At 39.2% G+C, this 14,954-nt stretch overlaps 3 protein-coding genes across 9 annotated transcripts; all 3 read right to left on the reverse strand.

Annotated features, from left to right (window-relative positions):
- Nucleotides 1-1,825: 1,825 nt before the first annotated feature.
- LOC140776598 (probable protein S-acyltransferase 16) lies at nucleotides 1,826-6,678 on the reverse strand. Its single transcript, XM_073120343.1, has 7 exons — nucleotides 6,085-6,678; nucleotides 3,545-3,637; nucleotides 3,360-3,461; nucleotides 3,200-3,277; nucleotides 3,032-3,130; nucleotides 2,856-2,951; nucleotides 1,826-2,526 (listed from the first exon to the last, which is right to left on the reverse strand). The coding sequence occupies exons 1-7, from the start codon at nucleotides 6,355-6,357 to the stop codon at nucleotides 2,419-2,421; spliced, it is 849 nt and encodes a 282-aa protein (XP_072976444.1). The 5' UTR covers nucleotides 6,358-6,678; the 3' UTR covers nucleotides 1,826-2,418.
- A 604-nt stretch (nucleotides 6,679-7,282) lies between these two features.
- LOC140776471 (amino acid transporter AVT1C-like) lies at nucleotides 7,283-11,072 on the reverse strand. Its single transcript, XM_073120188.1, has 11 exons — nucleotides 10,452-11,072; nucleotides 10,057-10,346; nucleotides 9,442-9,656; nucleotides 9,336-9,359; nucleotides 9,072-9,252; nucleotides 8,774-8,993; nucleotides 8,411-8,546; nucleotides 8,137-8,299; nucleotides 7,940-7,983; nucleotides 7,779-7,841; nucleotides 7,283-7,627 (listed from the first exon to the last, which is right to left on the reverse strand). The coding sequence occupies exons 1-11, from the start codon at nucleotides 10,637-10,639 to the stop codon at nucleotides 7,535-7,537; spliced, it is 1,617 nt and encodes a 538-aa protein (XP_072976289.1). The 5' UTR covers nucleotides 10,640-11,072; the 3' UTR covers nucleotides 7,283-7,534.
- A 124-nt stretch (nucleotides 11,073-11,196) lies between these two features.
- Nucleotides 11,197-14,921, reverse strand: LOC140775970 (E3 ubiquitin-protein ligase RDUF2-like). Of its 7 annotated transcripts, none has more exons than XM_073119487.1 (2): nucleotides 14,834-14,921; nucleotides 11,197-13,457 (listed from the first exon to the last, which is right to left on the reverse strand). In XM_073119487.1, the coding sequence occupies exon 2, from the start codon at nucleotides 13,455-13,457 to the stop codon at nucleotides 12,639-12,641; it is 819 nt and encodes a 272-aa protein (XP_072975588.1). In that variant the 5' UTR covers nucleotides 14,834-14,921; the 3' UTR covers nucleotides 11,197-12,638. The 7 variants fall into 7 exon arrangements, with proteins under 7 accessions (XP_072975588.1, XP_072975587.1, XP_072975586.1 ...); XM_073119486.1 differs by lacking the exon at nucleotides 14,834-14,921 and adding an exon at nucleotides 13,784-13,908; XM_073119485.1 differs by lacking the exon at nucleotides 14,834-14,921 and adding an exon at nucleotides 13,784-13,908 and having other exon boundaries at nucleotides 11,197-13,529.
- Between the last annotated feature and the right edge of the window lie 33 nt (nucleotides 14,922-14,954).

The raw sequence follows: 14,954 nt of genomic DNA on the forward strand, positions 1-14,954 counted from the left end.
ATTTTGTCCTCTAAAATACTTTCAAAATCTAGCGTGTAGTTATTGTCCAACTAGACGATTTCACAAATTTGGATCACTCGGTAACATCTAATCCGATCTAACAGCTCTCGGGTCCCTTGTCGGACTTTGAGCTGGATTCGAGTAGTTATCCACGAGCACACAAATGGACGGCTCTCCTCTATGTGATGGGGGAGGGGGGTGAGATAGGGACTCCATTTTTTGTCGCTCAACACGACAGCAATCGCGTCTCAATTTTCTCAAACTCTTTTAACAAAAGCTTTGCAAATATTATCATGGAATAATAGGGGAAATTATTTATATGCATTTGAGTATGTGGGCGCAATATTCTTTCCTGGGAATTATGCATTCAAAACCCTCCATATAAATTTAATAATAATAATCCACAGGAGGTGGGGGGCTCCTCCTGACATCAGTCTCGGGAACAGGTTGCATTAAAAGTAGGGACAGGGAGTGATTTTGATTTCCCATCATGCAAAAATTAAAATCAATTGGATAGTTGGGCTTTTCGAGCTTCGACAAGAGGGGGGGCCCATCTGATGCCCACTTCCCACCTCTCTCTCCCCCCACACCCCTATCTTCTATAAATATTTATCCAAAACCCCCTCCCTCTCCCCCAAACCACATATTTCGTTTATATATAACTCCACCCCGGCAAGTAAGAGAGGAGTTGGAGAGAGGGATTGGTATACGAGAGAGAGAGAGAGAGAGAGAGAGAGAGAGACAGGAACATGGAGCTTTACTTGGATGAGCAGTGGAAGCTCTCGAAGAAGGGAAGCAGGAATGGGAGCAGAAGGGGAATAGTAGGAGAAGGAGGGCCTTTTTTGAAAAATTCCATGAGCCTAAAAGAAGGGCGAGAGAGGAGGGGGAGGAGGAGTAGTAGTAGTAGTAGTAGTACGACTCGGTCGTTCTCGAGCCGGTGCGCGAGCTTGGTCAAGGAGCAGCGAGCCAGGTTTTATATCGTGCGCCGCTGTGTGACGATGCTCATTTGTTGGCGAGATTACCCTTAAAAAGAGTTCTCGTCTCCTCTTTCTCCCTCTTCCCTTATGAGATGGGCCTTCTTTGCCATCCAAGGAGGAAGAGAGGTTGATGATGATAACTAAAAGAAAAGTTTGTTTAGGAGAGTAGATTAGATTATTTTTGTTTTTTTAAATTTGCTTTGGCTTTTGTTAGGTGTACATATGCCTCTTTTTTTATTATTATTATTGATATGTTTGTTTGAGAAATTTTGGGTCTAGAAATGAATTTGGAATTGCAATGTTAATGGAAACTTTTCCCTTTTTTTTTTTGCTTTGTATTGTTGTATGTCCAGTCCATGACTATGACATATCGTCTGTACTATTCCGGTGGATAAAGACAAGATTGTTTTTCTTCTTCTTCTTCTTCTTCTTCTTCGTTTGAGCTTGGGAAATGCACTGCAATAAAGGGGTTGGATGTAATAGGAGCTATGAAGGTTAAACAACTCTAGGGTGTGGACCAATGTGTCTATCTATATGCCAAACATCATCATGATGTGATGATAGAACTACCCATTGGATTGGATTACAATTTACTACTGCATACCTTCAGCATTGGACCATGTGTTGCAGGCAGGTATCCAACTAAATTATATACATTTCATCTGAAGCATCTCTTGTGATTATGCCAATCCAAACTGTAATCAGCCAAGAATAACGAACTTGTTGCATGTGAAAAGAATGCAAATTTCAACGAATTTCCTTATAAGCGCATATGATCATACAACAATATCATCTGTGTATGAATTATCCATGATCTAAGAATGTACTGAAGTAATACCTCTTTATTCATCTTTAGATGAAACCGAGTTTAACATATTGCTCACAACTTGTTCAGGGATGTCCTCACAAACCGATCCAATTCTTCCAAAAAGAACAGAAAGAATTAAAAACTAAACAGAAAGAAATAGGGAGAGAGAATGGCCTCACAAATAGCGCATTAAAGAGTAAGCAAACTTTGTTCTCCTTATGCCTACTTTTTGTGTCCCTGTCGTCTGTTAAAGGGGATGAAAGGTGGTGAATTTATGACTTCCAAACACATTACACATCACTTGAAGACGGCTTATAATTGAACTACCATCACATTATACATTTTACATCAGTTTCATTCATACAAATCCAAATGGGATTTCTCTAGGCCGATATCATCCAACTCATTTTTACCTTGTTCACTGTGATGTGTCAACCTCGGAGTGCTACCAATCAGATCGCTTACATTTTAAGCCCCCTATCAGACTGTTTGATAAGCTTTCTTTAACTCCTTGGTTGCAAAAGAAAAAAAAAGGGGCAAATCTTAGAATGGTTGGGTGGGACAGTTCTCCTACTTTGCTGTTTATCATCTTCTGCTAACCAACTACTCTGAATGTATACCATCTGATAAAGCTCAAGGTGGTGTTGATAGTGGGATGTCATATGAAGTGCGAAAGCGGAGACCCGAGCCTATGTCCTTCTGCATAGGGCAGATCCAACAGAGTATATTGGGTCCCAGCACCTGTATGAAGAATAGGATTAAGATCAGCTGACATTTAAATGAGAATCCAATTAGGTAGTATCCATTTGTTCATTTTCTGTTTCAATTTTATCAGCTCCACTCTGACTATCCTTTTAACTATTTAAGTCGCGGTATACTGAGAAGAGGATGGAGAAAGACAACATTGAAGTTCACCTTGAGAACCAGTGTTATACTAACAAGGGATAATCATTCGCTTTATTGCCTCGTAGGACATTAATTGCAACTATTGGGAATAACAAAAGTGTCTGCGAAGGTTTTGTCAAACATATATAAGGTGTGTGGGGAGAGAGAGAGAGAGATGCTCTTACTGAAACAAGGTTCTCGTACACTCCAAGGTCATATGGATGTCGATAGATACTTCCTTCTTTTTCTGCCAACCACATTGCTCTCACTCCTTCATGATACTGCAATGCATTAACCAGAGAACACATTGTACAATTTTATTCATTCAAGCCCTTAATAGAAATATTAAAATTTTTGAAACCTCAATAGTTGTCTTGTTCTGGAAGATAAGGTAAATATGCCATCCTAGAAGGATGGTTAATGCCAACATTAATGGAAACAGCAGAACCCCACAGATGATCTGTCAAAGTTAAATTGTCTGTCAAAATCAATGTCAATATCTAAGAAATGATATACCAAAGTTACTTACAACTGATGTTCTAGAAGAATCACCACTTGGTTGTTCGTCTTTCAGGGCATTCTCAGCAGCACTTCCCATAAACAAAACCTGAAACATTATGGTAATATATTTTCTAATTTCCTATCATGATAAGCCTCCAATCATTAGTTAAAGAGAGAAATAACTGTACCATTGCGTGGATGCATGCAATCACAGCATATAACAGAAAAACAAGGAAGACCTTATAATTTTCATGCCCAACACAATTGTTTATCCACACACAATGATGATCCTGCAACAAACGCACATCACGACAGAAATATAACCATTTGTAAAATTGTAAACAGAATAAGCCTGCAGAAAATTTGTCGGTACCATTCTCAAAACACATCTTTTGCAGACACGACAATGATGCGCACGTGGTGGCTTATAGTGGGAACACTTCTGGCAGTATCTCAAATTGCCACCCTGCACAAGTACCATATAAGTACAAAACCATCTGGACTGGATTGATGAAAAACTGCTGACTTCCTATAGAGTTCTTTCAGAAAAGTTTCATGATGCCTTTTAAGACATCTTGCATGTAAAGATCTTCCATTTATCAATTAAAAATACATTGAAACAAAATTCCTCACAAAAATACTGGTGTTATAATCTCTATGATAGTTAAGATTGGCGTTTTTTCTTAAAATTATACTCCCCATCTTCATGATGTCAAATCCTCACTTTCCTGTACTTTATTATCAAGCATTTACATTTTCTCATTTGCACAACGCTAAAGTCATCTTTTGTTTGATCTAGTCCTTCTATTCTGGTCTTGAAATTATAGGAGCTTGATTTGCACTTCTTTTACTTACCATGACTTGCACTCATTTTGAGAGAACATCTTTCGGACAACAAAATGAATTTAAGAAAAGGAACTTATCCAATAGCTATTATTAGATAGAATGGCTTGTCAGCCTAATGAAAGGTCCTCCATAACAAGGAGAATTTGGTGTTCATCTAGGTGATGAACTTGCAATATGTACAGATTTTCTTAGACAAAGCCTTATGCCCAAACTAATCAAAATCCTTTGCACCACTTGTAAATGTCTTGCTTATGTTCTTGTTAACAAAGGACTATCATAGATACATATCAACTCATATCAACTCATATCTTTTCATCGTTCACGAATCATCATATCAACTCATATATTTTGTAAGTTCTCATTCTGTTCACTGATGAACAATGACTTACAAGTGTTATGTTTCCAATTATGGTCTTTGCCTTCGGTCACCTTTGTTCTTACTAAAAGAGAGACTTATTCTAGTGTCTTGAGACAGTTGTATGGTTATAGGAAATGTGGAAGCGCTATCAACAATATCCAACACCATCTTGGTTCTAACTTTTCTAAGGCTTGTTAAAGTATCAACTAATATGTCTGCAGATGAGTATCCACATTAATACAAAATGCTATGTTGCAATGTATAAGAGCAATATGACACAATGAAAAATGGCCATTACTATCATAGTAGGGCTAGTAGTTGTATGGCATGGCATGGACCTCATGCATGCCTTTTAAGAGAAAATGATTTGAAGTTTAAACTCAAAACTTTAAAAGCATGAAGATTGTGAAATGGGTTGTGTACAGGTTTACAAAAGCATCAAATTCATAAAGTAGAGGTAGAGGAGAAGGAGAAAGGAATTGAAGAAGGAAAGGGAAAATTAAAGTTTAATGACATGAAAGCATGCTACCCTCTCTCTTCTAAATATATAATTCATTCTGATCCTGGTTTTGGTATCTTGTCAACACAACGAAGACACAAAGCTACATAAAGATTTTACCAAAAGGTAAACTAAAAGCCATTCCTGGAGAAACGACAGAAACAACAGCAAGAGTGTTTCTTATGTGTTTTATTCAGTTGAAACATGTTGGTGGTGTATAACAGATACTGATCTTCTAGAATTAGAGAAATTTCAGCTATCTTGGCTCCTATTCCAGATGTCGCAGGAATGGGTATAAAGAGTGCATTAAGCATCATGTAAAGTAGGCAACTAGCCATTCTTTCTCCTTGAAAATGCAAAAAATTATGGCTGGGAAAATTTTCCCTGCACATGGCCACAACATGCTTGATCTTTCCCCCAATAACTTCTTATCCGTTACTTTGTAACTCTCAGCAGTTAAAACATTATTACTAAGTTTCAGAATATTGGTACTTCATATGAGATGAAAAAAAAGTGATGGCAGCGAAAGAAAAACATGTTCAGGGAAAATGGAAATTCAAAAGTAAGTTCAAATTTAAAAATATAGCATAAACTATGTCCACCCAGTGTGCCAAGTCTGGTAACTCATATCACCATTCAAAATAAGAGAAACACGTTAAGGCCCTTATTAGACAGTCTCAAAATAATTAAAGCCCGATATGGACAAACTCTTTGCAGACCTTCTTAATCTAATCTAGTGGTTATTGCTGAGGATATTAAACTACAACGTTATGTCAACAAAGAAGAATATCAAGAGATCAAGCGCTACACCATATAATCCTCTGACATCAAATAGATCCATCGTACTTGCTAAAGAGACTGGTCTAGCTTCTGGGTGAAACTGTAATTAATATCTTTGCCATCGGTTGCCATAAAATGCATTCAAATTTACAAGAACATGGCACCATTCACACCACTTTCAGACTGGCCAAATTACAGAGGCAGCCAACAAAACCAAGTCTGTTCACAAATGTGAGAAAGCAAAACAATTCTTTTTACCAAATCAGGCACAGAATGCTTATATTAACCCCTTATTTGGCATCAACTTTATACCTCATTGGACGCTAATCTAAAGATCCATCTTGAATAAGATTAAAATTTGACAAACAAAACTAGTCTATCAACATCAAATATTAAGAATTCCAAGCACTAAATTCACCACGAGCAATACCTTCCTCTTGATCTCATGGACGGCGCTCTCCTGGTCCTCCACGTCGGGGACGAAGGAGACGGGGACGCGGCCCGGATCCTTCAACACGGCCATACCATAGGTGACAACGCACACAACGGCGACCACCGTGAAGGCTACCGCGTTGGCTAACCCCGCCGCCGTGCTGAGCCCAAACCACGACTCGATCACCACGAAGACCGTCGTGTAGTAGACGTACCCGATCGCAAAGAGCACGGTTAGGATCGGCAGCGTCACGTAGCCCGGGCGGCTCATCCCCGACCCCTTATCCTAGATCTCGGCGCCCAATTCGATCGTTCTCGGAGCTAGGGTTTTCGTCGGGAAGAAGAAAAGTTGGGTGGGTACGTGGGGCATAAGAGGTGGGTGGAGGGGCATTTCAGGTAATAGTCACCACCAGTGCCAGGTGGCGGAGGTGGCCGGCGGCCAGCGTCGTATTCACCTTTAAGAACTCCCCCAGAAGAGGGCGGAGGAAGGAGAGGAGAAGAAGGATTGCTTGCAAGGTGGGACTTTGGAGTGGCAGCAGCACACGAGGAGGCGTTACAACGTAACCAAAACTTAACTTGTCTCTTCTTCTACTACATCTTAAGTTCTAAGTTCATAGTTTTATTCTAAACATAACATGGTAAAACTTTTATATATATATATATATATATATATAATTATTCTACATTTTAATTTAATATTTTTCTAGTTTATCTAATAAACTAGAGAAATCAGCGAATTGATAAGAGAAATACAAATAAAATCTTTTCAAATACTCGAAATATCATTTGAATTGGACACTGTTGAGGATATGATTTTAAAAGAATCTAATAGACAAAAGGGAAAATGCAGTAGATCTGACTTTCTACCTATCTAGAATGGTTGACTTTGAAGCATCTAGAGTGGTTCTTTGATTCCTCGCCTTTCAATAACTTGTGCTCGGGGTGCTCTAGTCTTAAAGGGTCTGATAGAGCTTTCCAATATGGGGGCTGACTTCATTAAAGCTATTAACGCATCGGATGATTTGGACACCAGCTAGGTGATTCTAAACGTGGTCAAATAATGCAAGACAGCAGGATGCACAAAATTCCTGATATCAAAATAGATTGCTAATTGACTAAAATCACACCAAGATTTCATATACATTAATCCTTCAAAAGTATATCCCCTTTAAAATCAAACAGAAAGCATAAGAAAAGGAAATTTAATGTAGCTCTGCAATAAAAATTCACTTCTGTTATGCAGAAGTTAGAAGTCAAAATGTATCACTTAATACGTTATAAGAACAATACTACAAAAATCAAAATTCTTGTACTATAATCTCCCAATAATCACTTCTGTTATGTGGATGTGAGAAAAATAAATGGAACTGCATCCATAGAACCTCTCTAAGGAGTATCTACATCAATTCATCACCAAGTATCACTTGTTAGAATCCAATTGCTCGCGATCATTTGGCATCGATCATCTGCTTGATTGAGGTGTATGAGCCAATGCAAGAGCATGCCACTCCTACCATAATAATCGAAATGCAAGTTGAGACCTGGACGAAAAGGCATGTGAGTAGCTAGATGAAACTTAAGACGAACAGCATTTAAAGGATCAAACAATTATTGGGTAAAATTGATATCTCAATTCTACTATGATCTTTGATAGGAAGAGTAATAGCTATGGAAAAAAAAAAAATCTATTACCTGTAAAGCATTTACCGATCTGCGCTGGATAGTGAGATAGCACACACATGGTAAAATAAGGGCCTGCAAAGGGGTGTATATCAAGTGAACAAATTTGTTTCAGAAAATGATTATGCTTTGAAGGATTGAAAGCATGAAGAACAGCTTAAAAATAAACATACCACCAGCATTGTGAAAACAGATCCTAGCAATGCCATGACAAAACCTGCAATGCAAAAGGACAGCCAGTAATAGTTAAAAAGATGCACATCTTATAGAAATTTAGACAGTCAGATGTCTACATTTCGAAGTTCAAAGTAGCAAAATAAGGTTCTGATCGATACTGCAGTCAAATAATTTTATAACAAAAAGTCCCTACCGAAGAATGGAAGCGCAAGAGCTACGACGACATTTGAGAGAACTAGTATCGTTCTGATCGACACTGCAGTCAAGTAAGATTGTTGGTTTGATGGTAGGAGCTCTTCCAGGCACAAGGCAACTGGAGTCATTGTCAAGGCATACTTCGTTAGTGGATTTATTACCTGTATCACAAGGAAATATTAGCTCCTAAAATATCTCTGGATTTACAAACTTCTTATGTGGCATACTATGTTTTCTGTAACATAAATGATCTCTTGAATCATAACTCATACCGTAGTCCAAACTGCGATGCTTGAAGACCAGTACTGCTGTGGCATATTAAGTGTAAACTGAGACTGAGTAGATTCGCCGAACATCAGAAAACCCGCCGCAGCTACTCCAGCATAAAATAAGGTGCACACTAGAAAACTGCACTAGAGAAAGATCATCGTATAGCAAGCAGAAAAGAGTATTGCCATCTAGAAGGAGAGTTTCTATGTAGAATACAGTAACAATATGCATGAAGGAGTGAAATTTTACTAAGTATAATTAGAGGAGACAGAGAACTGGTTACCATTTGCATAGTATGCCATCAGGATACCCAATAACAAAGAATCAATCAGTCATAAAAAGATGGAATGCTGCCTTAATTTTACCTGAATATTAAAACCATCGGAAACTTTGATCGATCCTCCATCGAAGAATATATATTTGGGAAAACAGAATGCCCTGAGTAGCAGAAACCATACAATCCAAGTGCAACTGGAAGATGCGAAAAATCCAGTGCAGTTCCTCCTGTTCGAAACCCAACTCCATCAACCACACCAACCCAAAACAAGCAGATGACCACCAAAATTGATGCAAGCACTCCTCCAGCTGAAATTAAATCCAAGAACAATTATTTTGGCTCTTAAATTACTGTTTGATAGCAAATAGTAAAGAAGCAAGCATCACCTGAAAGATAAGATAGCCAACTAAGGTTTCTAAGCCAAACAGTTGGAAGAACTGCAATGGCTGCTGCTATGACAAAAACTTGATGAGGACCCAAAGCAACTCCCATCATATTAACATGGGCATTGGGGAAAATTGAAGACAAGCTATCACCCACTAGTGTAATGTACTCCGCACAGCATGCCTGCAGAGCAATATTTTGTAATCCAGGAGAACAACTAAGCTAAAGAACATAGAGGAATGAGAACTGTAAAGGATTTTACTTACGTAAAGCTCTAAGTAAAGGATAATCTGCATCATGAGAGTGGAAGTGTTATTGATGGTAAAAAGAAACTCAGTGCATTGAAGTGTTAATGTTAGTCAAGAAACTTACAGATATGCATAATCTACCAGCTTTCCCAAATGCAGCCTGACCAATGTCAGGATAAGTCTCTGATCCAGGAGAGCTATCCAAGCATCTCTTCAGCAAAATCCCAGTGTAACATGAGATGCCTCCCAAAAAGAACAGCAGCAGCATGCCTAACCACCCACCTTCTTTGATTGCATACGGGGTAGTAAGAAGCCCCACTCCACATAGTACATTGATTCCTGCAGACCAGGTATGAATAATTTATGGTAGTCAATGTAGGCTAATCAATGGCTGTCAAGTATCCTGACTGCAGACAAGGTTGCAGACAATCTACTCTAGTAGAACGAAAAAAGAAAAAAGAAATCTATATATTACAGCCGATACAGCATTTTGCTTTTATTGTCTCAAAAACATGCCGCCGTTACTCTGCCAAACTGAGATTTACTACATGCATGGGTTAAAGTATTTCCACGCCGTCATGATTATTAGGTTAAAATCTGATTCATAATTATATTCAAGCATTTAAAGTAAAAAAAGTATGGGTTGGACTGCAAAGGTAAGGTATAATAAATTTTCAGAAAAAGAAAAATACTAACCAAAGAATGAATAAAGTTATATATGGAGTGCATCAATAGTTACCATTGGTGATCGCCTGAGAAGTCGAACTTTGCAGCGAGGGAGGCACTTCACGGTAAGGAGAATTCAGAAAGGGTTTCGATGTGATGGTGGATGGTGGCAGAGGACCATACAAGCCTTCTTCAGTGTCCGTGGCGGGAGGAACGAGAGGCTTGGTGAGATATGACGGCAAGCCCTCCGCGGCCACGGCGGAGGCTCCTCTCAAGAAGGGTTCCGATACATGAATGAAGCTTGAACCACTCAAGAATCCGACGGTCGGCGAAGACAAAGTACTTAGCCTATCAATCGTCTCCCTGCCAAAATATATAAAACGACCGAGAAGAAAATCTCTCAAAACCCAAGATGTATATATTTTTGTAAGAGGAACCTAAAGGTGACGAAGGATATATATAGAAAACCTGTAGCTTTGCGGCCATGAGAGTTGATGAGAATTTGTCTCAGAGTCTTCACGATTATACAAAGAGACCGAGGCAGAGGATGAGGATGAGGATGAGGATCTATCGTGTTGAAGGCCAGCATTCTCCTCGTCGTCGGTCTGGAACTCGATGACCCTTTCGCGGCACATCTCCTCGTCGGCTTTCATCATCTTGTTTTCTCAATCCAAGGAAAGAGAGAAGATGGGAGGGGAGAAGAGGATATATGAGAAGCGAAACGCAGAAGTATATGAAGCCCGGCGACTTGGCGGCCACATACACGTGTCGCGATTCGATTGCATATTAGCATCGATCCTCCGAGTTGGCATCAGGGCCCGCAATTTAACGCGCGCGGCTTTCGTAGCCGATTTGGACAGCAAGAAACTGAGTGGATTAGTGCAGCAAATTAATTTGATTCCTACTTTGTTTCCTTAATTCCGATACAATTGATGTTAACGGAGGAGCCGCAATATATTTTACTTTCCAAGATCTTCGTTTTGTTACCACTAAATCGAGTTGACCGACCATTCAAAAAACCTGACAATTTTTTTCATAGTTTATCCAATTATATTATATGATAAATCTTTCTAGTTTATCCAATTCTACTATAACATTACTTTATAACTTTTTTCACGTATAATTGATTAAAAAGATTTGTCATATTACAATCAGATAAACTAGAAAAAGATATCGAAATCAAATCTTAATAAGATATATACAAATCAAATACTCTTGAAAAGTAGTTAGTAAGTTTGTGAGGAGATCTGTTGGTCAAATACTCCAAGTATATCAGATAAAAGGATGAGATCTAATTCGAGCACCAAACAATACTGCTCAGAATCTCAGATGTCCACTAAAAAGAAAATTACACTCGGGTATGCTCCTGGTAGTAAGATACAGTGGAGATTGCAGGATTCAGAAGAGTTCCATTGCAGCTGCCTGAGATTCTTGGAGAAAACCTTCACTGCAAATCTGAAACCAACCTACTGACACATTTGTCATGCAAATATCCAAACAATGAGAATTACCAATAACAATCCATGGGTCAGGAGAATAGTAATCTATATTCGTATTGCAGATATATAACTAAAAGATGAATACTTAGGTAATCGGAAAAATAATCATCGAGCTAAGAACAGCTAAGCATATGAATATTCCACAAAGATAATTGATCAGACAAACACACTGTTGAATTATACAACATCCATTCTAATATTGAAGCATAAGAATTACTGGTTAAGCAAGATATAAGATGACGAGGGACAATAAATGAAAAGGAATAATTTGAACAAATGCTCGGAAGCAACTTGAATTTAAAAAAGAAACCAACTGATGTGAATCAACTTCAACATCCAATAAATTTCTGCTCAGCTGCTTGTGGACATTGCTGTCAGAATAATCCTATGAAGGGCATTTCAGTTACTCCTTGCATTTGGATCTGGTATATTTTACTCTCTTACATATAACAAATAAAAGAAACAATTCCAGTTGCCATTCTGAAGGGGAAATAACTATCCCCAAGGAATTGTCTAAACAAAATGATTCAGCAACAAAAGATAGGATTCTGGACCAAGAGCACTCATATGGATCTATCCATTTACTCTTCTCGGTGCAGGAATTGAATTATACAAAAGGATAACATATTTTCCTCGTCATCTTAATATAGAGAGTAAACACCATCCAGAAGCTTCATATATGAAAATGGATCATCTGACAATAGAAGCTAAACTGATTTATAAAGAGGATGTGTACATCTGAAAAAGAACAGAGGGAAAAAAGAATCATTCAAATGCTAAAGACAAGAGAATCTTCATATGCGAAGTGGAATGTATGACTACAGTCTGCAGATCACACCAAAGTTTCAAAAAGAAGATGATCTAATGCAAGAACATGTTGCCTCACAATTTGTGCCTACGTAAGGATGTCGATTTCATCCATATCGTCTACAAGAAACTGCTTTAAAAATAAGATTGCAATAAAGAGGGACAATAATTCTCTATCTACAGTGAATTTAAATTGAGAATGATAAGAATCTGGAACTCATCGTTTATAAATTCTTTTCTATTCTTGTCAGATCAAAAGGAGCAAATAACAATGAAGCTGACAGAGTAAGCAGTTAACAATGGACGAAAAATTCCTGTATCATTACCTACTAGCCATCATATTCCCTTGCTATCTTCCAATGCCTAACCATGAAGCCTGCCTTGAACTCCTCCTCATAGAGCTGTTATGATGTCTATGAGAAGAGAAAGGATGCAATCGCCTGAAAAATGAGAAGAAACTACGAAATGCTCCACCGATCCCTCCCATCTCCCTTGTCCGATTCCCTCGAGACTGCCATAAAATCCTTCTTGGTGTGCCGCTTTCATTGAAGCCCTCATCCATTTCTGTGAACACAATTGGAAACTCGCGCTCGTCTGCTCTCCTTCCTCCCGAGAATCTTCCAACAGCAAATCCACCACCCGGAAGCCTCCAAATCGTTAAAGCTACCGGAGTTTGCTCGGCACTATTCAATTCATCCGTGGGCAGCTCATGGCGGCAAATGGGGCACGAATTCCTTAACGAGAGCCATGGCAAGATGCAATCTTTATGGTAGATGTGCTTGCAAGGCATCTCCTTGGCCTCGGTTCCGAGCTCAAACGGCTCCCTGCAGACAGCACAATGTGAGTCCACGCCGACATGGGCCACGGCGATCTCGACGCTGGGCATTGACTCGACGGTGGCTTTCGACGCCGGCTGGTGGTCGCGTCCGACCACGTTCGTCTCAATCTGGGTTAGCCGATCGAGGATGCGGTCGAAGCCAGAATCCATCAAGAATTCCGACATGGTGGTGGGCAAAGGGCGGAGGCCGGAGCCGCCCTCGTCGTCGTAGAAGAGCTCGAAGCCACCCCCGGAGGCGGCGAGATTGGAAGGGCTGCGGAAGACGATGACGGGGTTGAATGGGGAACGGTCGCCAGCGGCGGGGCGGCGGCGCGGCACCGTGGAGTCCATCTGCTAGACGAGGACGCCCTCGCAGTTAGGGTGCTGCAGACAAGAGATCAAAACCCCAAAGCTCCGATCTTTCTTTTGAAAAACGAAGAATTTTTCAGATGGGTAAGGTCAAAATTAGATCTCTCCGTCTTCTTGCATCATAAAACTACAAAAGCACAACTTTAAAGAAAATTCCTTCAAATCGAAGTATAAAGCCTCCCAAAAAACCAATCTTTGCTCGAAATAGAAAATTCCTAATATAGGTAGGCTCAAAATCGCGCTTCGTGTCTCAACGGAGATCCAAAGTAGCTCCTAAAAAACAATTGAAAGAAAGGATCTTTGGGTACCTTTCTTGTTTTCAACTCAGTGCTTCCTCGTACATGAAAGACGAAACAAAAAAATAATAGAGAGAAAGAGAGAGAGAGAGGAAAAAACGAAAATAAAAACCGGTATTTGATGGGGAGAGAGAGAGAGAGAGGGGAACTAAAGGCTGCTTACAATTTAATTACGATGTCTAGTTAAAGATAATCTATTTAACTTTTCACCTATATGTTTCATCCGATAACAATAAATATATTAATATATTTCTTGCTTGAACATATCTATCGTCCACATAACCAACACTTAAATCTTACTAATTACTAACATTTGAAGCATTAAAAAAATGGAAAAGCAATTGACAACAACATACATAATGGTCTTCAACCCTGGCCCAACAATTAAGGGTATTAAAATACAACTACAAACTTAGTAAAGATAATTCTAACAAGAGCATGTTCATAGCCTAAGCTCGATTTAATCGCCAATAATTGCATCTCAAGATGGAAAATTCATAAATCACTGTTAATGAGGTCTAAGTAAAACTGCATGCAAACACTGACTCCAAGATTAGAAACAAAATTAACGTAATCTCTCATGGAAACTAATCTCTCTTTCAGTACGTTCTTAATCACTAAAAGAGGTGGAAAGTCTGAGTAGTAATTTGTTGATTATTATACTGATAATTAGAGACTGAGAAAAAAATGGACCTTTTTGTTCTTTCTAATAAACGGCATATTCGAACCAAATTAGTCGTGCTCTCACGTGTGTTTCGCGTGAGCGAATCAGGAAATTCCGACATGGCATATGTAACCTCGCCCCTCGTGCCTCGTCCGTTCTAAAACACGAGTGACAGAGACCCGATTTGAGTTACTGCCCGAGTCCACTTACTTATCGTAATCCCCCCCAAAGAAAAGTAAATTATAAAAAAACCCCCAGAAATCGAATTAGAAAAAAGAAAGCGAGAAGGTAGTCAAGTAATGCAGGAAAAACTTTCTTAAATCCGCGCCTAGATACACTGATATCTTCTCATTAAATACTTGCAATAAAACCCTTAGGGTTCTTGCACGAAGGATTACCTCTGCTCGAGTAGATCACCACCGTTGGCGTTTAGATCCGACGGCTAAAGCGGATCCAGACTCGTGCTTATCACTCGTTTGGGTCTCGGACTCTCTCCTTTCTTTCTTTTCTCTGTTCTTC

The sequence above is a fragment of the Typha angustifolia genome, chromosome 14, assembly GCF_048772165.1.
Source record: "Typha angustifolia cultivar Huaian chromosome 14, ASM4877216v1, whole genome shotgun sequence".
Classification (NCBI taxonomy): Eukaryota; Viridiplantae; Streptophyta; class Magnoliopsida; order Poales; family Typhaceae; genus Typha; species Typha angustifolia.